Consider the following 24,547-nt stretch of genomic DNA (forward strand, 5'->3'; position numbering starts at 1 on the left):
AAAGCACAAATTGGCCTCTACACAACATGTATGCAAAAGACTGTAGGCCTATATGCAACAGACATAAAATACTGTGATACTATTCACCTGGACAGTTTATGGTGCTGTACATAGTAAGCCTTGCCGAGCCATGAGGCCCATATGACTCGGCAGAGCCATGAGGCTCATAGGGCAGGAGCCCATCTCCTGTTTCTGTAGCGTGAGGCAGCTTGATGTACAAGTACACCCCCTTGACATAACGCTAGCATGTCGCAGGGACTTACGCCCAATCCAACCCTTGATGCTGAGTGCCAAGCAGGGAGGCACTGGGTCCCAGAGTCTTTGGTATAACCCGACTGGGGTTTGAACCCCGATCTCCCAGTCTCAGGGCAGACACTCAAACATGATATCATTGTAATCCTTGGGCATGACAACATAGAGTATCTGTAGACATCACATAGTTTGTATTATAATGCTTGGTTCAGGAGTTATGATGCAAAATACCTTTAGTAATGGCGGATATAAAAATATGCATCAAGGAGGGGCATTTTTGGGAAGGCTCCATAAGGACCCAAACTGTACAAGTCTAACAAATGTCATGGTTTTATGCTTATATCAACCCCAGGCGGGATTTGATCCACCAACCTTCTGCATAAAAGGCATATGCTCTAACCGCTAGACAGCCACACATTTGGTGTCAGTCATGTTTGTTAAAAAAGAAAAAATCACACCCGTGTGAAGTGGAGCTGTGTGTGTGTGTGTGTGTGTGTGTGTGTGTGTGTGTGTGTGTGTGGATCATGTGTACCGATTTTTGTGACATTTGAAGAAAATATGTAGGAAAAGGAGCAAAAAGTGTGTTTTGGAGAAAATTCAAGATGGCGGAAAATCTATCATGGCGCAAATGGGCGTGGCCTATATGGGGAGATGCGTCATGACCCAAGGAATCCAGGGAAAAAATATTTTTAATTTTCCGACCTACGGTTCAAGAGTTACAGGCCAAAACGTAAAGTGGGGTGTTATGGCGCCACCATGCGGCCAAATGACACAATTATTTTTTATTTAATCCTTGAAATCATTATGAACCTCCTCTCCAAGTCTTGAAACTCTAGCCCCTATGGTTTGCGAGAGACAAATAATTGAATGTGGGTTTTTGCGATTCCCATTATAAGTCAATGGGGAAAATTAATTCACTAATAAATTAATATCAATTAAACTATTGAACCTTTCTCTTAGCGAGTTACTAGCCCACAATTCCCGAGTAAGCCGGTCGATTTGACATATGGCACGAGTGTGTGGTGGCAAAACTGTGGGACTAGTAGCGTGCCGAAGTTTAGGAAGTTCAGGCTACATACAGACACACACACACACACACAGACAGACAGACCCACAAAGCCACGTATAGGGAGCCTGTGTTTCACACAGCTCCAAAAAAAAAGGTTCCATGTAGGCTGAGTGCCTTCGATTAAACAATGATTCAATAGCCGTTGCCACAGTATTTTATCGATTTTCCGTCATGCAGCGTCCGATTGCGTCAGTAACGTCAAAGAGAGCACTGCCTGCGATCTTGACATTTTGTACTTTTATAGCCATTGTTTTCTGTCTTGAAGCGAGCCCACAATTGTTTCGAAGGAACAATATTTTCTAGTTACTGTATGTTACTAGAAGATTACTTAGCCAATAAAAAACAATGTGAGTATTTGCCACTTAACTTGCGATTATATTTAGAAAGTGAAAGAGCAGTAAAGCTTACTCAGTTATTCCGGTTGTTTTTAGGATTGATTTTAAAATTATTTTACTTGTTTATAAAGCTCTAAATGGTCTGGCACCTTCGTACCTCTATGACTGCCTGCATAGATACGTTCCAAACCGCCCACTCAGGTCTTCTAGTGCTGACCTACTCGATGTGCCTAAAATGAAATATAAAAAATATGGTGAAGCAGCTTTCTGCTTCTACGGACCGACAGTTTGGAATAAACTCCCACTACACCTAAGACAGGCAGCCTCTGTGGATAGCTTTAAAGCACAGCTCAAGACCTATTTCTTTACTCTTGCTTTTAGCTGAATTATTTTTTTATCTCTTTGATGCTATTGACGTCCACACTGTTCTGAAATTGTTCTTCAATGTTTTATGTTTTTATTGTTCTGCTTTATTGTATTCATGTGTATTTTATTTTTTCTGTTAAGTAACTGTGCTTCATTTTCTGCTCTGTAAAGCACTTTGAGCTGCATTTCATGTCATGAAAGGTGCTATACAAATAAAGCTTTATTATTATTATTATTATTATTATTATTCATTATGTGAAAGTCCTATGATGTGTATGACATCTGACATTTATGCCCATACATGGAGATCCCTGTCTGTAGAACCAGCCACACAGATATGGGCTGTCTTGGCCATCTGTCTTGGCCATATATGGATTCTGTTAGTGTGTGTCTGATGTGGCCTCCATACTGTATATGGGCTAAACTTCTTTGCCATATACTATTTTGAAAAACTGTTTAAAATACTTCAAATAGCCGTTCTACATCGACACGTTGTGAGCTTGTAGATCAGCTATTTGAAATGCTAAAAAATGTTTTTCAAAATATTAAAACATGGCAAAAAGGTTTAGGGCCATGGATAGAGCCTGTACTGTCAAACCAATGGAATTGTTATTTAGGAATAACTGTTGGTGTTTTTTCCTTGTCATATTAACAAGTCAGTCACACAAGAAAAATGCTCACACATTTTGGAAGATGTTAGGTCCCATTATTTTACACGCTTAGCATATTAGAGACGCAGGCAGCAGTGTGCAAAGTCTGATTGAACTTGTGACCATTAAGCTATTATGAAACTTGTGAAATAAAGTATGTCAGCTGTGAGTTGTATCCAGTGCAGAAGACCCTTTCAGGAAAAGGGCAGTAACTGGCTCATCATGAGTCATGACTAGATCACTCTAACCTAGGTTCCAAAGGTTAGTTAGTGCAGGAGAGGGTCTACTGTTCTGCCTCTCAGTATTCTGTGAAGACAATGATAGTCACACCACACCATTTGTAAGGAAACTGACATATTGGCAAGAAATCAATCTTTTTCTTGTGGCTCTACACACAGGGGCGATTTCCTCTATGTTCATTCATTGCTTCCCTGTTTATCTACCTGTCAAAGTTAATGCTCAACCCAACTCATGGACTCTAGGCCACTCAATCTGAGGCTTGACCCAAAAGAAATTGCAATAGGAATCATTCAGGGATTTTCTTATGATCTTATTCATCCAAAAAACATGTTAAATGTTTCTCATTATATTCTTAGTGGATCAAAGTGAAATCAGGGGGTTCAAGTTTGGGTCCCTTCACTTACTATACAGGGGGAATGAAATACTATAAAATACTTAAAGAAGAATTTTTGGGGGGTCTTTTTTTCTTTTGGGTCAGGCCCTTTTTAGCTTAGATTGACTGGCCTACTCTGTGTATATGAGTAGCATGCTCCTCCTTGGTTCATGTGGAATGCAGCGATTTAAGACCCTCCCTTGTCCTTTCCTAGAATTTCAGATTCAGGAATAATATGCAGTATATTATTGTTGGGAGGAAGAGTGGAGTAACTGGGCTAGTTACATAAGGGCACTTTATCATAGCACGATAGAAGTGAGAAAGAGGAGTCATGTTTTAGACAGAGTGACTGAAACACTTGAGCTTTAAATCTTTAAGTCTTCAAGAGGGAGAGGTTTGGGAAAAAATAGAGAGAACCCCTTTCCTAGAAAGAGGGATGTTAAATTTGGAAAGGGAAAAATGTAATGCTGAGGACTAAGAAGAACCAAGAGGAGTTCTCACAGACAAAACTAAAAGACTTGCTGCTGTCTGACAACAGCCACCTATGGGAACATGATAGAAAGTGGATGATTACACAGGGAGTGTAAACCTATCCAGTGTACTTTGGAACGAAATCAAGCAGGAGCATTTTTGCAGAGGGTTCAAATTCAAGGCTCAAGCGAGTGACCGGCTGTGCATATTTGACAGTTGACACTGGACCAAAACGGAACCACCCCGAGAAAAGAGCATCTGGGAATGTGACTTGAAAGAATCCTGTTGTGCTCGATTGCATCATCGACCCCCAACCATCCCGAGGTCTTGCTGTGCGTGTCTTGGTGGCAGTCAGTTTCCGCTGACAACATTCTGTGCCTGCCCTGACAACTTAGTTGTCATCTGTCACCTCGTCATGTCAGGGGAGGAGGACATATCCATGCGCGATGCTTTCGAGAAGGCCCGGGATGCCATCTATCGTTTCCCACTTATCCCCATCAGGGGTGTACCTCTTATGAACCACATTGCCAACAACTGGGACTCCATCTGGGCTTTTCAACCTCACCCCTCAGATCTCCTCATCGCCACCTATCCCAAAGCAGGTAGCTTTCTCTATACCAGCAAACAGCAAAGTGGCAGTTATACAATAGAGTTTCAGAATAATAGAGAATAATGAGAGATATCAATGTTTTTACCTGTCTTTGATCATGGCAAAGGAACCACATGGACCCAGGAGATAGTAGACCTCCTCCTTCACAATGGAGATGCCGAGATTTGCAGAAGGGCTCCAACACTTATCAGGATTCCCTTTCTGGAAATCTTCTCTCCTCCCCCCATCCCCTCAGGTATGCATTTCCTTCGCTATTTCCCACTGTGACTTTCCTAAAAAAGTTATACCGTATCTATAATCGTAATAATTGTAGTGTGGACTGGACATCCATTTGAATTAGAATTGTTTTTCGATACATTTATTGTTGTGAAGAAGGAATAGAGAATAAACACAGCATATGAACAGATAACTAGCTGGTACCGTATGTCGTGTTTATTTTGCAGTCTGTCAGCTGGCCTGGATGCTGCAGTAATTTTACAGGGGCTAACGTCTGTGTTAGGGGCACAGGTTCAGTGAATTCTCATTGATTTAGGAATATTGCGATATTTAGAACACAACTCTAAGATTTCCTGGACAAAACCATCAACAATGTTCAGAAGCATGTGGGCAATATAGAAGGTGCACAACCATGGACCTGATCCTGATTGCAGACTCCTTGTCTCCCGTTTCCATTATCACTACCCAAGAGTTGTGCGATTAATTAGACATTGCTTGACACTGCTGCTGCCTTCAAATATACAGTTTGAAGCTTAATACACAACCAAGAGCACTACCTGGGGAATGGAGAGAACAGACAAGGAAATACTCACACCTTACAGCCATAATACAGCACTGTAAACAGATTTAGTTCACACACAGTATTTGTGTTGAATTGTTCTCATCATCCTCCCTACAGGGACACCCGACATGGGTGGCCCTGATTCAGGATGGAGAGCAGCCAGTTGGATTGTTAGGTTCCTGGTTTGGTCCCCAGCTCGATCCTCCTAGCTTTGGGTCGAAGTGTCCTCTGTCATTGGGATGTGAATGTAATGTACATTGTAAACTACTTTGGATAAAAGGCCCAATATAAATGTACCATTTTACACTAATTGAAGAAAAAATAACAACAAAACCGTTTCACATACATGCAAGAAGAAACATTCAACAATGAAAAAAATCCTGTTCCATGTAGGAGTCTTTGTTCTCTGTTCGAAAAGGAGTCTGCTTCCAGATACAATGCTCTGTTTCACTTTTTAATTTAAAAATGTCCTCTAAGTGCCACATTCAAGGATGTGGCCTGCAGAAAATGATTACACAAGCATTTCTATCAGCAAGCTTGATTACACACACACACACACGCACGCACGCACGCACGCACGCACGCACGCACGCACGCACGCGCACACACACACACACACACACACACACACACACACACACACACACACACACACACACACACACAGTTCTATCAGTATGCAGTTATTTATAACATACAAACTTTATTTATTAACTTTTATAGAAATATAGTTCTTATATATTATATAAGCGTATAGGCTATGTCACAAGTCATTGATTATGTTCTGGCCCATCATCTAATTAGAAAAAACATTGCATGATGCCAAACTTACTTGCTAACCCTTGCAGAATGTGAGTTCTAGATAGACTGCACAAAGAGCTCTGTCTCTCTTACGCTATCCATCTGTCTGTCTGTCTGTCTGTCTGTCTGTCTGTCTCTCTCTCTCTCTCAAAACATGAGCACACAGAGATATCCGCACGCACGCACGCACGCACACACACACACACACACACACAACACACACGCACACACACGCACACACACGCACACACGCGCACACACGCACACGCACACACACACACCAACATTTTACTAGTCAGACCATAGGTTTCCCTATGGGCGCTGCACACCAAGAAATAGCAGCTCTACACGCTCACAAAGCATTAAAGCGCAACAACCAACTAAGTATAAATTAGGTTTCTCTATTGCAATTTTTCCTAGGTTGGGGGGCCATTTTTTACATGAAATAGATTGACTGGACTAAACTGCATGTTACAGGTATTGACCTTCTGAAGAAAATGGACCCACCAAGAGTCATCAAGACTCATCTGCCATTCCAACTGGTGCCAAGTGGATTTTGGAAACACAAATGCAAGGTAAAACCTGGGGTTTAAGAAATTCTGCAATGTACACTGGAATGAAGTTACCATGGTGAGAACAGAGAACATAATTTCACTATGGGTGCAACAGTTAATCAAATAATGAATTTGTAAAAAAAATATATTGACAATCAATAACTGTATAAAATCATTGATTAATAATGAATCCCTATTTTGACCATGGTATTGTAGCTTGTAATCTTGTAGATCGGCTATTGTCACAATTATGTGAGACTAGGTATAAAATAATTGATTCATGGTTAATCGATTCGTTGATATATAAAAATGTATCAATAGAATAATCGCTAAGAAACTGCATCTATAATTGCAGCCCTAAATTTCACCCAATCTCTGTATCCTTATCCTTGTGAATCCCTCCTCTGACTCTTCCTTCCTCTGGCATCCTAAGGTGATCTATGTGGCACGCAATGCTAAAGACAACATGGTGAGCTACTATCACTTTGACCGCATGAATCAGACACAGCCAGAGCCAGGACCCTGGGATGGCTACATTCACAAGTTCATGCGAGGAGAATGTAAGCATACTGTAGTAGGTTATTATGTATAAGCATTACTTGCCTATATGTAGCCTTTAAAGGTACATTGCTACATTGCTAGGAGTTACCACAAAGCACCAGCCATAATGCTGGTGAGTTTTGGCGGTGTACTTCTACAACTCAATGCTTAGTGTTAATTTAACTCTGAGAGAGTACAAATGTAACCAAATGGTCCAGAGTTTGAAGTTTTGTCATGGGGCTGTGACTGTGTACTTGTTGACTGTAAATGTACAGCTTGGATTGCCATTCTAGTGCTATTCAATTCTACTGCATACATCTTGCCACAATATACTGTAGCTTGGTGTTTTTGAACATTACAGGAAGCATATTCTTTTTGTATAAAACAATTATTTGGTACAACAGTGGTACAAATTCAGTGTATATTCAAATTCAGTGTATGTGTATTAAATGCATGATGAATAGACACAACCGGGAGAAAACACTTTGCTGGAATCAGTGTTAAGGTTCGATGATAAAGACTGGACTGACTGCTGTTTCCAACAGTGGCATGGGGCTCCTGGTATGACCATGTGAAGGGTTACTGGGAGGAGAGAGAGAAGAAGAGCATCCTGTATCTTTTCTATGAGGACATGAAGGAGGTAAGAATGTTCCACGTGGTCTTTCTCTGTCCACCTCTCTCTCTCTCTCTCTCTCTCTCTCTCTCTCTCTCTTCCAGACACCCACACTCAAAACCTCTGTCTCCGCAGAACCCACGGCGTGAAGTGGAACGCATCATGCACTACCTTGGCATGTCCCTCTCTGATGATGTCATCAGCCGTATTGTAGAACTCACATCGTTCAAGGTCATGAAAGAGAACCCAATGGCAAACTACTCGTTTTTGGCAGACCCTGTGTTTGACCACTCTATCTCTCCTTTCATGAGAAAAGGTCAGTTCATCTCTAGATATTCTGTCGGTCTCAACCTTGTCCACAAGCAATCCAAAACAGTACATTGCTTGCCCTTAGGAAAAAAGGGATTAAAATGTGTGGGTACGGCTGATTTATCCTGTGTGCATCAATTTGCCCCGTGTGGCTGTTTAAGTCAGGGACATAGTGCATGCTCATCCATAAAGCTTAAATAAGCCATCAGCACACATCATTTTTAAAGCTGTGCAATGGAATGCCCACATTTGTGAATCTGTCTACTGGTTTGCACATGCTAAAGTTTACACAATCCAATGGTGCCCCCTAGCAGTTACTTTCTAGACCAGTGTTTCTCAAAGTGGATTCCAGGGACTCTGTGGGTTCCTTTTGAGGGGTCTAAATTGACCCATAAAAGTCTGTAACTCTTGAGAGACCTTGAAATTTGAAAGTTTGAGAAACACTGTTCTAGACCAACTGGGTCTGCATGCTAAGGAGTACTGAGGAAAACAATACTAGTACTTGTAATTATTACATGTATTATTTATTACATTACATTTAGGCTGTAGAAATTATTCTACTTGAGTCCTCCTTTTTTTCTCCCTTCATTCAGGTGAGGTAGGTGATTGGGCCAATCACTTCACCCCTGAACAATCAAAGATGTTTGACGAAGACTATGCAATTCAAATGAAGAGAACCGACATACCATTCCGAAACCAGATCTAAAGAAGTGGGCTTCCTCTTTTCCAAATCGACGCAGGCAATGCTGCAAACAAAAGACCCATTTTTGTAGCCTACTGAACAGCACTCTGCACTCGTCAGAAATCATCTTAGAGATCAGAGATTCAACAGTGGACTCCAGTAAGTGAGCTCACTATTCAAATCCAAATATACAAACAATAGTCACTGTGCCTTAATTGTGCATATCTTTATGTATCTATGTACTGGTACCTATGTATGTATGTATGTTTTTTTGTATGTACTATCTATCTATCTATCTATCTATCTTGTATAGTAAATATACAGAAGAAAATCAATGTTGATTGTATTGCTCAACAAAAATGTGCTACACAATACGATACATTCATTTGTAATCACTTTATTACAACTTGTCACGTAAACGATATACGTATATATAAGACCAAAAGTGTTGTGAGCGTGCGGGCATGCCCATTTATGTCATGGGACTTCCAACAGTGTCGACTGACTGCACAGAGCTTATGGAGAGTACTGGCAGCTGGGAAGCATGTGCCTTTTTCTGTCCATATGAAGTCATTTTGCAACCCTACACCCCCGCACTATACAGTGCTCAGTGAAGGCAGCCAGTGTTCACAAGACATGAGAAACATAGACCAAGAACAAGAGTAAATGAGATGGAAAATCAAACAGACAAGCTGAGAATATCCAAGTTTAACAAAAAATCACTTTTAATACATACTTTATTTCTTAGAATAAAATCTTAAATACTTTACTATGTAATTGGCAGGGACAAGTACCTCCATTTCAATACATCTTTCTTTACATAGAGGTTATTTTTATGTAGATTTTTTGATGTATTTTGTATTGTTTTTTAAAGGTTTTCCTGTGTTTTGTCCTCTCTCTTCTTCTGGTTGGCTCACTAGAGCTCCCTCCTCATTGGTTGTGATCTTCCTCCTCTTTGCCAACTCTTCTACTCTTCTACACTTTTGAAGCTGGAAATACAAAACCAAGGAGACACAATGAGAGTGGGAAATGATACTCTTAAAATTGTTAGTAGTATACAGTAAAACATCTAGGATTATGTTAGTGTAGAACAAATGCTATCTACAACTCACAATCAAATCCAATCGCCTGGAAACTATAGAGCCGAAATATACAGTCAAAAGTGCACTCAGCTAAAGTAAACTGGATATAGCAACAATGTAACATTGAAAACCTCTAAGCCAACTGCACTTTGGAATGTAATAATATTCAATGCAATTAAAGCAACTGCCATCCTTACATAGTGTGCAAGGCATCTAATGAGTATAAGCATGGTGACAGTCTCCTGCAGAAACCTCAGATCTCCAAATAACATTCAGGAATTTAGTTTCCGCCTCCAACAAGGGCATAATTGGAGATACAAGGTTGCTGTGAGATACAGGCAACATGACACATGTTCATACCAGCGGTACCAAAAAGGACGTTGCTCACTATACACACAAACAACTACTGCAGAATACAAACAGTGATTCCACGGACAACACATGACATGAGGCCATTCATTCACCTGTTGAGGACCTTCACTGATACTAAAACCATCTATGAATGGCAACGACAAGACACGGGAGCACCAGAACATGACAAAAAACTAAAAGTCCTACAGAGGATGCAACACAGTGTGTAAAACAGCCCGTTGACTTGATTATTATTGTATTTAAAAACAAAAATAAAGTATAAAAACAATTATTAATATTATTTTTGTTTGTTTTTTCTATCCATCCAATTAATTTGTAATAATTCAACTCGGCAAAAGGCTGAGGACTGAGTACCAAGTTTTGTCAACAAACGCTCTACCATATCGGACAACAAAATGTACATGAAGTGTAATTTATAGTATGTCATATGTACGACAAATTATAAATTAGGCTTACCCATGGCCATGACACGCTCGCTCCCAAAGCACACACAAAGAAATACACTAACATAGACAACGATAACAAGAAATGTTGCTGGAAGGGCAGCATTGTAGAATACCTTGCTTTAGTTACAGGCTAATGATGGAAAGTTGATTGAGTTATTACTCTGGAATAGAAAAGGGGGTAAGTGAGTTAATGACGAGTTAATGATGAATGGAGGATTGCAGAGTTACATGAGGAAAGAATGAGAGAACAGAAAAAAGAAGATAGTCATGAATAAAAGTAGATGGGGAGGTAGATGGATAGAATGATTTCAAAAGAGAAAAGATGAAAATGGATTAAATTGATGGTATTAGTAATACATTAATACAATTAATAAATGAATTGATTGATAGATTCATTTCAATTAAAGGTAGTTAAATTATTAATAATTAATAAACAATGTGGGAAATTAGAATAACTTCAAAGATTTTAGAAAGAGAACCTTGAAAGCTGTCTGTGGAAAGAATAGCAGGAACATAATCGGATGACACAAAGTATGCCTTTGATTTAGTGTCCGCCTGTTCCTAGTTTCTTCAAGTTGAGGTATTCAAAGCTATTATCAATGTGAGGATACGTACTCTCAATGTAGTTACGGGCAACGAACTTCAGGACCTCATCAATAAGGATGACGGGGATGGAAAGCTTCAGGACAACCAGCCACTGCTCAACGTTCAAGTGAGTCAGATGGAAGACCATCTAATGGAAGGGAAAAGAGTGGTCATTATTACAGTATGTCACAATAGAAATACTAGTCAAAACAACAGAAATCCTCCCTTAAAAAATAAAACTATAAACACATACAAATCATCACATATCATACATATCATGTGGGTATCAAGACATGGAATGAGTCTGATGGATCTCTGTAACAACTGAGTAACATTCTCAGACAGTAAATGTATGTAGTCTAGTATGTCTGTCATAATGTCATAATGTACTACATAGGGCTCCCCCCCCTGAATCAGCCTCATCAGTCAAATGAGATTCTTTGAGTACTACCTGTGTTGTCTTTCCAATCATCAACATAATTTGAAAAATAAAATAAAAAAATAAAATAATAATAATAATAATATGATTGCGAATGAAAGAAGGTCCCCAGAGTCCTTTAACCATGTTATTATTTTGGGCGTGTTATTATAAGCAACATTTTTCACACATTCCGCTCAAGTGGTTCAAGTGGACTGTAGGGAGTGATAGGACTTACGGGCAGGGGATCCACATAGATGATCATGAAGTGCAGGGAGAATGAGAGGGTCATGGCAGCAATCAGCCAGAAGTTGCTCCATGGGGGCATGCGGATCAGAGACTGGTTCTCAGACAAGCTGGAGAGAAGTGATGGAGAATGAAACTGTTATCAAAGGCTTTTACACCAATAGAGGAATGATTTCACAGGTGGTGAAGTCATGAATTTCAAAATTGCTAGTTGAATAGCTTGGTTTATTTTTTAATGGCATATGTTGATGTAAAAGTAACAGAAATCCTGAATATAACATAGTTTGAAAAATAAGCTAATTTAACTCTCAGTTAAATTAACGCATTTTGTTGTGTACTCAGAGCCGAAATGTATCGTACCTGTTGAGGGCGTTGCACATCTCAATGGTGACCAGCACAGACAGGGCCATGGTCATGGGAGCCTCATGCTCAAAGATCTCGCATTCAACACCAGCAAAGTCCTCGTTGGCATCGTGGCACTGCATGAAGTGGGACTGTAGAGAAAGTGGGAGGGAAAGAGAGACTTGGTCACCACGTGCTGGCATAACGGCGCGTTATGTTTATGAATCTCTGTGTGCTTTTAGAGAGTTACGAGTTTGTGCCTGTGTGGGATACGTACCAGCTGGTAGTAGGTGACACCGGGACCCTCGACATCATAGATGAACCAATAGGCAGCAGCACCAACAGTGGCAGCACCGACGTATCCTGTCAAAGGATGTCACATTTGCTATAGTCGAGTCTGTCCAGTTCGCACCCTGATATCATTCTACTACATGAAACACCATAATGAGATAACTACTTACCACCAATAGCCATGTATCTGAAGAACAGCCACCCGGAGATCAGGGGCTCCTTGGTCCCACGTGGGGGCTTGCCCATGATGTCCAGGTCAGGGGGGTTGAAGCCCAGGGCGGTGGCGGGCAGACCGTCAGTCACCAGGTTGACCCACAGCAGCTGGACGGGGATCAGAGCCTCGGGCAGACCCAGGGCAGCAGTCAGGAAGATACTGAGAGTGTGGGGGGGAGAGGGTGGAAGGTCAGGAGGACACTTCGGAACCATTGCAATTTTGGACAAAGCCAAACGTGAACAAAAAGACTGCGAAGGAAAGGCTATAGGAGCATACAGGAAGAGGAAGAAGACACAACGAAATCAGACGACCAGATCAGCGACCACTCACCAGACGACCTCACCGACGTTGGAGGAGATGAGGTAGCGGATGAACTGCTTCATGTTGTTGTAGATAGCTCTGCCCTCCTCAACGGCAGACACAATGGAAGAGAAGTTGTCGTCAGCCAGGACCATCTCAGAGGCAGACTTGGCAACGGCGGTGCCAGAGCCCATAGCGATACCAATCTCGGCCTTCTTCAGGGCGGGGGCATCGTTCACACCATCACCGGTCTGGGTTAAGGGACAGAGGAGGCACACAGTCAGCATGGACGTCTCTAATGGCACATATACCTGCAGATGGTCTTAGTGAGCATGCATGTTTCTGTTGAGATCTCCTCACCATGGCAGTAATCTCATCGTAACTCTGCAGGAACTCAACAATCTTGGACTTGTGGGCTGGCTCCACACGGGCGAAGCAGCAAGCTCTGCACACAGCTGGGCCCTGCTCGTCGCTGGGCAGATCGTCAAACTCACGTCCGGTATAGGCCTTGCCCTCAACATCCTCCTCCTCTGTGAAGATGCCAATACGACGGCAGATGGCGATGGCGGTTCCCTTGTTGTCACCTGGAGCAGGAAGAGTCTGCAGGTTAGCGGGTACAGCCAAGCCAAATAAGAGTCACACAACTGTTTAATATTACACATTAGCCAGGCACCTCTAGCTGCATAAACATCTGGCTATGAACTGTCATACGCTACAGGAAGTACACAAACCAGTGATCATGATGACACGGATTCCAGCGGCTCTGCACAGCTCAATGGCTGGAGTGACCTCCTTACGAGGGGGATCCAGCATACCAACGCAGCCAACAAAGGTCAGGTCAGTCTGGGGGAAGATGGGAGGAAAGGAGGTAAGTACAGGCTTACCGAGTTATATATAACTAGAAGTTTGCGGCCCTTCGGGCCACAAAAGTCTAGAGTTCAGGCCGCTGCGCAAATTGAAAAAAAAAAATTAAAAAAAAAAAAAAAGTTTTTGGGGAAAAAAAACGCTTGCGCACACGCGCGCACGCAGCGCACGCAACACACACACACACACACACACACACACACACACACACACACACACACACACACACACACACACACACACACACACACACACACACACACACACACACACACACACACACACACACACACACATGTTGTAATTCGATACTCTACTCAGCTCCTCACCCCCCTCCCTCCCCCTCCCTCCCTCTGTAACTTGATACCCTGATGATCATTTTGACGTTTCAGCACTGGCCAGAATGTTCAGAATACTATGTCAGGACTGGCTGCTCTGCGTGAGGCGAGATGTTGTTAAATTGAAATAAATGCGGTTCAAAGAGTGGCATGTTTAAAATGTGGACAGTTGTACATTTTCACGTTTGTTCGACGTGGTGGCTATGTTTGTGAGAGGTGTTTGTGAGAATATGTAGCTAAACATTCTGGTTTAGGTTTGCCACCAATTGCTCCAGTATAGATGCTTGATGCATTTAGCTACTATGCCCTTCAATGTTCAAGCACCTGGCAAGCAGAGCCTGAATTTGTGTGGTTCTTACCTCATAATCAGCAAACTTAGTGGCATCCTCAAGGACCATCTCCTCAACCTTCATAGGGGTGTCACGGGTGGCCAGGGCCAGACAACGAAGGGTGTCACGGCCAGTACCCCACTCCTTGATCACGCTCAAGATCTTGTCCTTGACGGCAGCGTTCAGGGGCACGCGGGTGGTGCCAACGCGGACGTAGGCGCACCTATCAATCACACCCTCGGGGGCACCCTGTTGAAGATATGAACGGTTGCTGGTTGACAGAGGATGATGTTTGTTGACAGTGGATGATGACATGTTTCATTGCCACAAAAGTGTGGGTATTAAGATTCTGATGGGAAGAGATGGAAAGACGGAACTGACCTTCACGAACATCTTGGCACCGCCATCACCCTTAGCTGGGGTGCAGTAAGCGGACATGGACTTCCTGTCACGGGAGAACTCCAGGGTGAATTTCTTGTTCATCAGCTGCTTGATCACCTGTTGGAAGAGGTAAAGAAAATAATTCATTTAAAAATAATAATAACTGAGTGATTTTGAGACGTTTAGAGATGAAGAACATGAGCAGGATTCTATCAACTATGTGGCAGTAGGCACAAGACACTCACTGAACAGCAGGCATTGGCTCTCTCGATCTTTCCCAGGTTCTTGACGTTAGAGTTGAACACGTTCATCTTCTCAACCAGGCAGCTCAGGGCGGTCTCAGTAGCCTCACCAACCTTCTCATAGATCTTCTTGGTCTGGTGAAATAGAGGTGTTGATTAGAATGGGTTGAAGGCGTGAGAGAGAAGCTTAGCAGAGTTCTACTTCGGATGTCAGGTTCAAAACATCAATTCTACCTCATTGTAGTCGAGAGAGGAGTCATTGCACAGGGCGCAGATGGTAGCCAGCTCAACAAGGCCGTCATATGCACTGCAGTTGGTCTTCTGACCTCCCTGGGAACTGACATGTGTGAGAAGTAACAACAAGGAATGAATTGAAAGACAGAGGTCAAGTGTATCTTCACTTCAATGTTGGTCTTGGAAGATAACAGTCTCAGTATTGATTATACTATACATTTGTCATGGAAATCAGACTTACACTTCGCCCTCAGGAGTGTACTTGGAGCCAGAGATGTCAAAGGCATCAAGGTCAACATGGTCAGCATCAACATTCTTGATAATGAACATCTGTGTGCAAGAATCAAAGAGATCTGTCAGCTTTCAGGGTATGATAGGTATGGATCATTACATCAGTAAAGGAACAAACTTCAAAAGTATGGAGTAGGGAGAGTATGGACGTACGGTATGTTTAACTTTATTTATTACACTTCCTATTGTTGGTCACTGTATGGCCTTAGTTTCTCTTCCTGTCTTAGCATCACCAACCACCATTTAATTTCTCCTTTTCCCTGACAGGGTGCTCCCTCTCCATTCTTGGTATAATTGTACAACACGTCGACACCCACCTTGGTCACACACATCTGGTTGGTGGTGAGGGTGCCAGTCTTGTCGGAGCAGATGACAGAGGTGCAGCCCAGGGTCTCCACAGAGGGCAGACTCCTGACAATGGCGTTCTTCTTGGCCATACGGCGGGTTCCCAGAGCCAGACAGGTGGTGATGACAGCGGGCAGACCTGCGACAGATTGGTGCAAACTGTGAGCTGGGATAATGAACAAGCAGAGCAACAGAAAATCGAGGACAAACGTTCTGTCCACCTCTGTCGCTAACCATCATCTCATTGTTTGGTTGAAAGTATTTCGCTCACCCTCAGGGATGGCAGCCACAGCCAGGGCAACGGCGATCTTGAAGTAGTAGACGGCACCACGGATCCAGGAACCTCCATGGACGGGGTCGTTGAAGTGGCCGATGTTGATTGCCCAGACAGCAATGCAGATAAGAGTGATGACCTTGGACAGCTGCTCGCCGAACTCGTCCAGCTTAGCCTGCAGAGGGGTCTTCTCCTGCTCAGTGGCGCACATCTGGTCACGGATCTTACCAATCTCAGTGGAAACACCGGTAGCCACAGCCACACCAATGGCCTTGCCAGCAGCAATGTTGGTACCCTGAGGAGGAGACAGGAACAGGAAGGTGAAAAGACAGTAGTGAACATGAAAAAAAGGAGAAGATTGGAGAAAGAAATGTATGAAGAACAACAACTATTAAATCATAAATAATATTTAAATAGGAGTCACAAGACACTTACAGAGAAAAGCATGTTCTTCTTGTCCTGGTTGACAGCCCTGGGGTCGGGGACTGGATCAGTGTGCTTGATCACACTGACAGACTCACCTGAGGGTAACAGCATCAAATTGATTAGAAACAGGGTATAGAAACTATTACTACTACTACAAGTCATGCATGTAGAACCCTAACCCTAAAATAAAATAGGTTTACTTCCTTATGCACTACAAACATTGCTGTAAGGAATATGTAAATCTATTACTGATGGCATCCCACTAAAGTATCCATACGTCTACATTCAATCCTTCTTCCCTCCTTATAATACAATAGAACTTACCAGTAAGGATGGACTGGTCAACACGCAGGGTGGTGGACTTGATGGAAACAAGCCTGATGTCAGCGGGGACTTTGTCACCAACTGTAGACATAGACAGAGACGGAGAGGTGCTCTTAATCTAGCCTAGTTCGTTTTCCTTCATGAGAGTTATCCCATGTTATCCCATGTTATTGAACATACACATAAAAACAGCACATGTAATTGTTAATGTATTGTATTTGGAGGGTTAATGCAGTGATGATGGAACTTAGCTGCATTAACTTGAATCTATTATGCCCCCTTGTCAACAATCTTGCAATAGCTCCACTGTCAATTCCACATCATTTGCAAAATACCAAATGATAGTAAAGTTTATCAAAGGTTTCCAAAGAAAATAGCATAATTTGACACCCTGTGTTATAAGCTTGCTTCCTTTGATCCTCAAATTCCAAAGTTAAGAACAATCTCAAATGTCATATAGCAGCACCCAGTCAGAATGAATCATGGCACAGAGAGAGAGAGAGAGAGCAGAAAGAGAGAGAGGGAGGGAGTGGGGGGGATTGCACTGAAATGAATAGCCCATGGGCAACAGGTGTACATTGGGATTGAGGGGGGGGCGGGTGTGAGGGGGGCAGGTGCCGGTGGGAGTATTTATATCCATGATTTTGTTTTCCTTCACTCAGCATGTTTTCACAGCAGTGCTCGCCCATTCCCCCCGTCCCTCCCACCCTCCCGTTTCCTTATAAAGACAGGAAGCTCGCCTGTTGCACAATTTCGCAAACAACACACGTCCCAGTTTTCTAGGGAATGTATCAGTTGTGTGTTTATTTCAAAGGGTCTGTGTTTCTTCCTCAGACTTCATTGACACTATATGGACTCATCTCTTCGCCTAAGTGCAATGCTAATTAGACAGCAAAACAGCATTTGACCCATCGGATTCTCTCGCTATTAATAGGGATATCATTTGCCTGTCCTTGACAGCACAGATTGTGGGGTTGGATTACACCTCAAGAAGAAGATCCCATTGCAAAAGGGAGAGAGAAGGTCTCCAGTTTCTCTCCCTCTGGCCATGTAAATAATGATGCTGTAATTACACAAATAGTGGTGTTTTGATAGGGTTTCTAAAACAGTTCCCTAATGCATGGTGATGACGTTAAGGGGAGAACACAAGCAACATACCAGACACCTCCACGATGTCTCCAGGGACAATTTGTCTGGCCTTGATCATCTGCACGCTCTTTCTGTCAGCACGGTAAACCTTGCCCATCTCAGGCTCATACTCCTTCAGAGCCTCAATGGCGTCCTCAGCGTTACGCTCCTGTCAAAAGTACAACCATACAGTGTTTAGATCAGTGGTTCATGTTAAGGATCTCCAAATTGATAGGCTATGTAATTGGCCGTGGACCCCCCTTCTGAAAGGGTTTTGAGCCAGGGACTCCATAAGAAAAGATTTGTGTAAAGGTTTTTTACAATTATTCCACACTTTTCACAATTATTCTAGATTTTCTTTTTTTCTTCTTTTTTTTAATAGCAAATCTACAATCTCACAATGTGCCGCATGGGGATGCGTTGTGAGCTTGTAGATCGGCTTGTTGAATATACTGTAGGGTTAAAGTTGTTACACATTTTGCTGGGGACAAGCTGGAACCTCCTCAAGGACCCATGTGGGTCCCCAAACCCCACTTTGAGAAGCATTGATTTAGATCACTAGATGTACAAATGTCTTAACAGAAAGAAACAACATTCTTCGTAAGTACTGAGTCAACATCTAAAACTTGGAAAGATCCAACATGACCTGATATATGTACGGTGATTCAGTGACTATATTTTGAATGACAGTTGCCAAAGACAGATTTATTATCAATTAAATAGTGAAGACAGTGAAGACAGAGTGACTGAATTTGGATAATTATATTAACAGAGGATGCCGTAATCTGAAACAATTTGGCACGTCCTGCAGAGCACATCATCCTTCAATGAGGAAGGGAATGTTCCCTTGCTGACTAAAGCCTGATGGCCATGCCAAGTTCTTGGAGGGATGCATGTAGCAGGTCATTGCATATGCATACATAGCCTTCGGGCCGCGAACCTCTAGTATGCATACATAGCCTGAGTCATTGACAGCCTTGCAGGCAAAACAAGACCTCATCCCAGGACACAGAGGCGTCAATTGGGTATGGCAAGGTATGGCAGCTGCCTTGCCTTGGCTACAGTGGAAAAATGTACCACTTCTTAAAACAAATTCATCATGCCTGTTGCTAAGGCATGGCAACATAACTGTTGTCTTGCACGCACCAGTCATGTTGCCATACCTTAGCTTTTGCTGAACTGACACCGCTGCCAGGACAAGAAAAAGGTGAACATATAGTAAATTGCAAGGTCCCTTTACAAAGGTTTTTTTGTTTTTTATTATTATAAACAGCTATCAAATTTAGACAACTGTGTTCTTCCTATTTCTATTCAAAACAGATTTGCTCAACGGAGGTTGGGCAAATCTACAAACAAAATATCTACACCTCACCAAGTGGAATGAATGGTAACCCCCCCCCCCCCAGGTGTCTGTCACCAGAGCAGACAGGAGGTTGCTCAACATTTTCACTAACCTGCCATACGCCGACAACGGCATTGGCGATGAGGATGAGAAGAATGACGAAGGGCTCCACGAAGGCGGTGACGGTCTCCTCGCCTTCCTCAAACCAAGCCAGCACCTGGGAGACAGAGAGGCCAGTTAGCCAGTTAGCTCCTAACGTTTGACATTTAAAATACAACCTAGGACACCACGAAATTCTGAAAAGGAACACAGTGTCCAGCATGAATCATGAATCAGCATGAAGTTTATTTGTCACATGCTGTTTAAAATGGTGTCAATTTTACAGTGTGTCGTCGTGTGAATTCTCCCTGCATGTGTTATTAAAGTCTTTCTTTCTTTCTTTTTAAACCTCTTTTGGGTCTCAATTATTGTTGAGTCTGCCAGGTAAGAAGTGTTTGAAAAGGTAGTAGTGCTTCCTGTGTTTTCTTCACTTGAGTTTGTTGTAAATCAATTTAATTAATTAATTAGCTTAGCTGTATAATACTAATACTACTACTAATACTAATAATAACAGACATTATAAAAGAAAATATTTATGTATGTATGCATTTGTGTTGTGTACAGTTATGCAACAGTTCTCATATTTCTAAATGCTCTTGTCCAGTGCTGACCTCTCATCAACAGTTCTGATTAATGATCCTATGGCGTATGTCATAGTATGATTACATAATCTGTTTTAATTTGATCTCTATGTCCCATAACTCCTTGCTCCAATCCACTTCAAATCTTATCTACCACTTTCTGTGGAAGCCACTCGTTCCTTGCTTCAGTCCTGACCTTTCCCCGAAGGATTCGGTTTCTCTCCCTGGCTTGAGTCTTTCTTAAAATAAACCCTTACCCCTCAGCCCCCCTATACTTCCCTGACCCTCATCTCTCACTTGCCCCTCAATATTCGCCTTCTAAGGCCATAATGACAGCTGACCAACAGGGTGGAAAGCAAGGGGCAGGAATTAATACACCTCCTACTAGCCCTCTCAATCTACACCCCTCCCCAGCCAGGCCAACCCGTCAAAAATACAGAGGGGTGGGGGTAAGAAGTTGTCTTACAAAGTGACAAGATGGCAATGATCAACTACAGCAATGCCTGCATGTTAGCTGAACACGTGTGGTCTAAAAATGTGAAATGCAATATAATCTGTATGAGGATGCTACATAAGACTCCGGGGTCAAAGGGGATTATTCACACTGAAGAGCTTGTTCTGGTATGGTATAGTTATAGTTGACAGTAAGACATTTGTGAAAGCTGAGAAGAAGAGAGAAAAAAAAAACTCAACTGACATTTGTGAAATGCAAATGTCACCACAATGACAACGTTCCTGTTGGGACTGTTATGCATGAGATGAACACCTCTGGCGGATTCCAAGGGATTTCTTACTCATTCTGACTACTACGCCTCCTGTAACTTTAACTTACTTGTGTTTAAAAATACCGTGACAGGAATAACCTGGGAGAAAATGTACAAAATGCAGTCATGACATATGAAGACAATCAAATACTCACAAAAGAGATACAAGCAGCCAGCAACAGAATCCTGACCAGCAAGTCCTCAAACTGCTCAGCGATCAGCTCCCAGATGCTCTTGCCTGGGTGAGAGGAAGAGATAGGAAATAAAAAGGCCCTTTATTAAATAATCACAAAATGCGAATGTGTACACCAAAAATGTGAAAGGAAGAGTGTATTGGGTATTTGAACGTATAGTCTCCAAAGATGCCGAATTGAAACAAGTGTCCATTTTTACTCAAGTCTTGATAGAGAGAAGAAATTAGAATAGCTGTTGACCGATAACAAATAGGATTGTACTGGACAAGAGCAAGGGGATTGCACAATACAGTGCCAGACATTTCTCAATTAAAATAGTGCATGCTTGTTTTGATCGCCTCCCTAAGCAGATTTATTGGTTGTGGACAGAGGCCAATTTAGAGCACTGATGATGAACCATCCCTTGTGCTGATCAAGGATTTGTAAAGGTGGCACCCTGAGCCTGAGACAATGGCCTTCACTTCTTAAAACTGAAATTACGTATGTTTTATTTTTGCGCCTGTGTGTGTGTGTGTGTGTGTGTGTGTGTGTGTGTGTGTGTGTGTGTGTGTGTGTGTGTGTGTGTGTGTGTGTGTGTGTGTGTGCGCATGTGTGCGTGTGAATAAACACTTACCCTCCTCAGCGGGCAACTCTGGTGTTGAGAACAGAGGGAAGAAAAGAGAGAAACAGATAAAAGGGACGGTTATTAAAAATCAATAAAAATCAATTTGTATTTGAGTTGGGTAGCACAAGGGTTTCTGACACCATTGAGTATAAACTCCACCATTTACCACAATGGTAAAATGGTAAAGCATTGTATATATTTTACAATTTCTTAATGTTTATGAAAAGGTGCGTGTATAAAAAGCGAATTCAATGTATTTCTAAAACTCTTAGTGATTGTAAGTTACAATTTACAAGGCCTTTGATGCTCTGCCTGCAGCAGAATGAAGGAGTCCATCTGAAGTAGCATGCCACTTTTTAAAATACTAAACAATGAAAGGACTGATACCATTATCTTTTCAACAAAACAATATATTGTAATGTGCTTCATGCGTATGTTCATGATGATGAGGACAAACTGCACAGTGAACACAAACGGCTCTCAGTTTGAGAGTAGCAAAAAAGAAAAAAGAAAAAAGAGAGTAATAGTTTTTGTTCTATTGTAGCATGGGTGAATAGCCGTTGGTATCTAATTACCCATACCATTATTGATTAGCATTCACATTGCACAAGCTTTAGCCATAAGATATCTAGGGACCTCCCCCTTTTCACCCGGCCTAAAATTATCCACCTCTCCTGTTAACGCCCGCCCTATATATCACCCAGGAAGCTTCTTGAGCCATCACCTGTCTCTCTCACTCGCCAGTCATCTTCTTTGCTTATCTTTAAATAGCTCTTCAAAGCCCTCAAAGTCTCTGCTTCTCAATGTCTCCACATTTCTACCAGCTGTTGCAACTCCCCTCTAAAAAAGCAGCCAATGCAAGACCCTCAACCCACTCCTCTGAAAACATCCTACTGTATGTCATTGACTGCTGGAGTCAGGCAATGTTACTACACACATTAGTCATTCCATCGAACATCAACCAGCCCCTACGTATACAACAATACAAACATGTTGAGCTCATTACTGTATCTCTGTGTAAGCATTCATTGAATATGTCTCTCAGCCCATCCCTAATGCCCATCCCCGATGCCCATGCTCTTACCATTGTGGCCATACTTGGCGAGGTTCTTCTTGAACTGGTCAATAGTGAGGCCGGTTGTTTCGTTCACCCCAAAGTGAGTCAGGCATTCTGCCGGGGGCACCATGTGTGCGTTCTCCATCCTGGCTGGAGAAACGAGGGGAGCGGGCTTCTAACCGCGTCTATCCGTGCTCTTAAACTTCTTTGCGGCTGGCTGGCTTTTCACCTTTGGTCCACCGTTGCCTGAATGTGTGGCACCCTCCAAACTCTGGAGTGCTTGACTGACAGAAAGAGCGAATTATCTCATAGATTTTCAGGGTTTTATACCCCAGAGGGACACATGATTGGTGGACAACCCGTGGACACACGCCCCCCCAAATACCAGCATGGGAGACAGGGGGGTGGGGTGGGGGGGTGTGGGGGGTCAGGGAGGGTGGGTCTCGAGGTGGAGCAAAAGGGAGGTGTGAGAAGCATGGCAGTCTTGAACAGGGGGGGGGGGGGGGGGGGGGGGGGCTTGGTTCTGGGGAGGAGGTGATGGGTGCTAGCGGCAGAACTGGGTGGGGTGGGGTGCGGGGCACTGGTGTGTGTGTGAGGGGGGGGTATACCGTACATGTAAATGAGATCTGTTTTTGGAACATGCATGGTCAGTGGAATAAGGAGAAAGGAGAAGGTGAGAGAGTAGGACAGAAGATCGTCCAAAGGGGAAGGGGAGTGGGGGGCTCATTGAGTGACGGCTCAACTGGTTGCTGCCGAAGAGGGGGCCGAGCCAGAGAGAGAGAGAGAGAGAGAAAACGACAGAAAGAGCGAGAGAATGAAGGAGGGAGACGGTGGTAGAAGGTTAATTTAGTACAAGCTTTAGTGGGGCGCGGTTTACACGGGCCCAGCCGGGGAAACCAGTGTAGTACACAGACACACAACATGCACGAGTGCCAACAGCAGGACGCACGGCTCAAATGGGTTTCGGGGAGGGCTTCATGCAACATGTTACCACAATCTAACCTTTTTTCTATCATCATCGTCATCATCATCATCATCATCATCTCTCTGCAGCACAAAGCACTATCATACATGGTGTGTTTTTCAGAAGCTTTGTTTCATCAAAGCAGCACCAACACAAAGAAAGATAAGCACCGACTAACCTACTTGAAATAAACTAAATGAAAGTGTTTGAAAACATAAATGAGTCAAAGTGGGACACACTTCCTATGAACAGGCTGATGACAGAACTGAGGGAATAATAAAAGAACGAAGTGAGGGTACTGCAGAGGAATGACTGCTGGCGGGGGGCCGGGGGCACAAGAATGCCAAGAGGAGAGCCGGCGTGTCATACAATCTCGCCACAGAGGAGAGACCCCGGCTGCAGATAGAGAGGGATCAAATTTTATTTCTTCTTTTTTTCCTTTTCTAGTTGCGAGATATGGCACGCCGTAAGTAGCTGTGTGACAGATGATCCAAACACCACAGACTGCCACCTCCAGTGATGTACAATGGCCTCTTGTGGTGTATCCGGAACATTGATTTAGTTGTTTAGACTGTGATGAACGTGATAGACATGTGACTAAGTAGAGCTAAATAAGAGCAAAGCTCAGCTTCCTTTGCCAGTTTGTGATCATAATTTCCTCTTGGTGAGTTTATGCTTTAGTTCAGACGCATGGAGCATTGTCTGGTCCACTCATTGATTAATTAATAGGTATGTTTGTCAATCATTGGTTTGAATTGGCTTTAGCAAACATGGTGAAAAGGACAGTCTCATAGTCCCAGGAATAGTTTTTTTGCCATTGTATTTTA

At 42.8% G+C, this 24,547-nt stretch overlaps 3 protein-coding genes across 3 annotated transcripts in view; 2 read left to right on the forward strand and 1 right to left on the reverse strand.

Annotated features, from left to right (window-relative positions):
• Positions 1–24,547, forward strand: part of pkmyt1 (protein kinase, membrane associated tyrosine/threonine 1) — a 156,616-nt gene that overhangs the window by 12,843 nt on the left and 119,226 nt on the right. The gene's annotated exons all lie outside the window — the stretch shown is intronic.
• Positions 2,283–10,342, forward strand: sult1st6 (sulfotransferase family 1, cytosolic sulfotransferase 6). The gene is made up of 7 exons (XM_080747013.1): positions 2,283–4,358; positions 4,473–4,601; positions 6,423–6,520; positions 6,933–7,059; positions 7,585–7,679; positions 7,788–7,968; positions 8,555–10,342. Exons 1-7 carry the CDS (start codon positions 4,172–4,174, stop codon positions 8,665–8,667), a joined length of 930 nt encoding a protein of 309 aa, XP_080603139.1. The 5' UTR covers positions 2,283–4,171; the 3' UTR covers positions 8,668–10,342.
• Positions 9,619–22,901, reverse strand: atp2a1l (ATPase sarcoplasmic/endoplasmic reticulum Ca2+ transporting 1, like; the record flags this gene model as incomplete). Its single annotated transcript, XM_080747391.1, has 23 exons — positions 9,619–9,632; positions 11,159–11,276; positions 11,785–11,902; positions 12,153–12,286; positions 12,412–12,497; positions 12,596–12,798; positions 12,970–13,190; positions 13,300–13,523; positions 13,671–13,782; positions 14,501–14,719; positions 14,852–14,968; positions 15,097–15,228; positions 15,328–15,430; positions 15,569–15,657; positions 15,936–16,102; positions 16,235–16,532; positions 16,673–16,758; positions 16,988–17,068; positions 18,146–18,284; positions 19,570–19,674; positions 21,057–21,139; positions 21,709–21,726; positions 22,784–22,901. 23 exons carry the CDS (start codon positions 22,899–22,901, stop codon positions 9,619–9,621), a joined length of 2,985 nt encoding a protein of 994 aa, XP_080603517.1.

This window comes from Nannobrachium achirus (assembly GCF_963921795.1).
Source record: "Nannobrachium achirus genome assembly, chromosome: 18".
NCBI classification, from domain to species: domain Eukaryota; kingdom Metazoa; phylum Chordata; class Actinopteri; order Myctophiformes; family Myctophidae; genus Nannobrachium; species Nannobrachium achirus.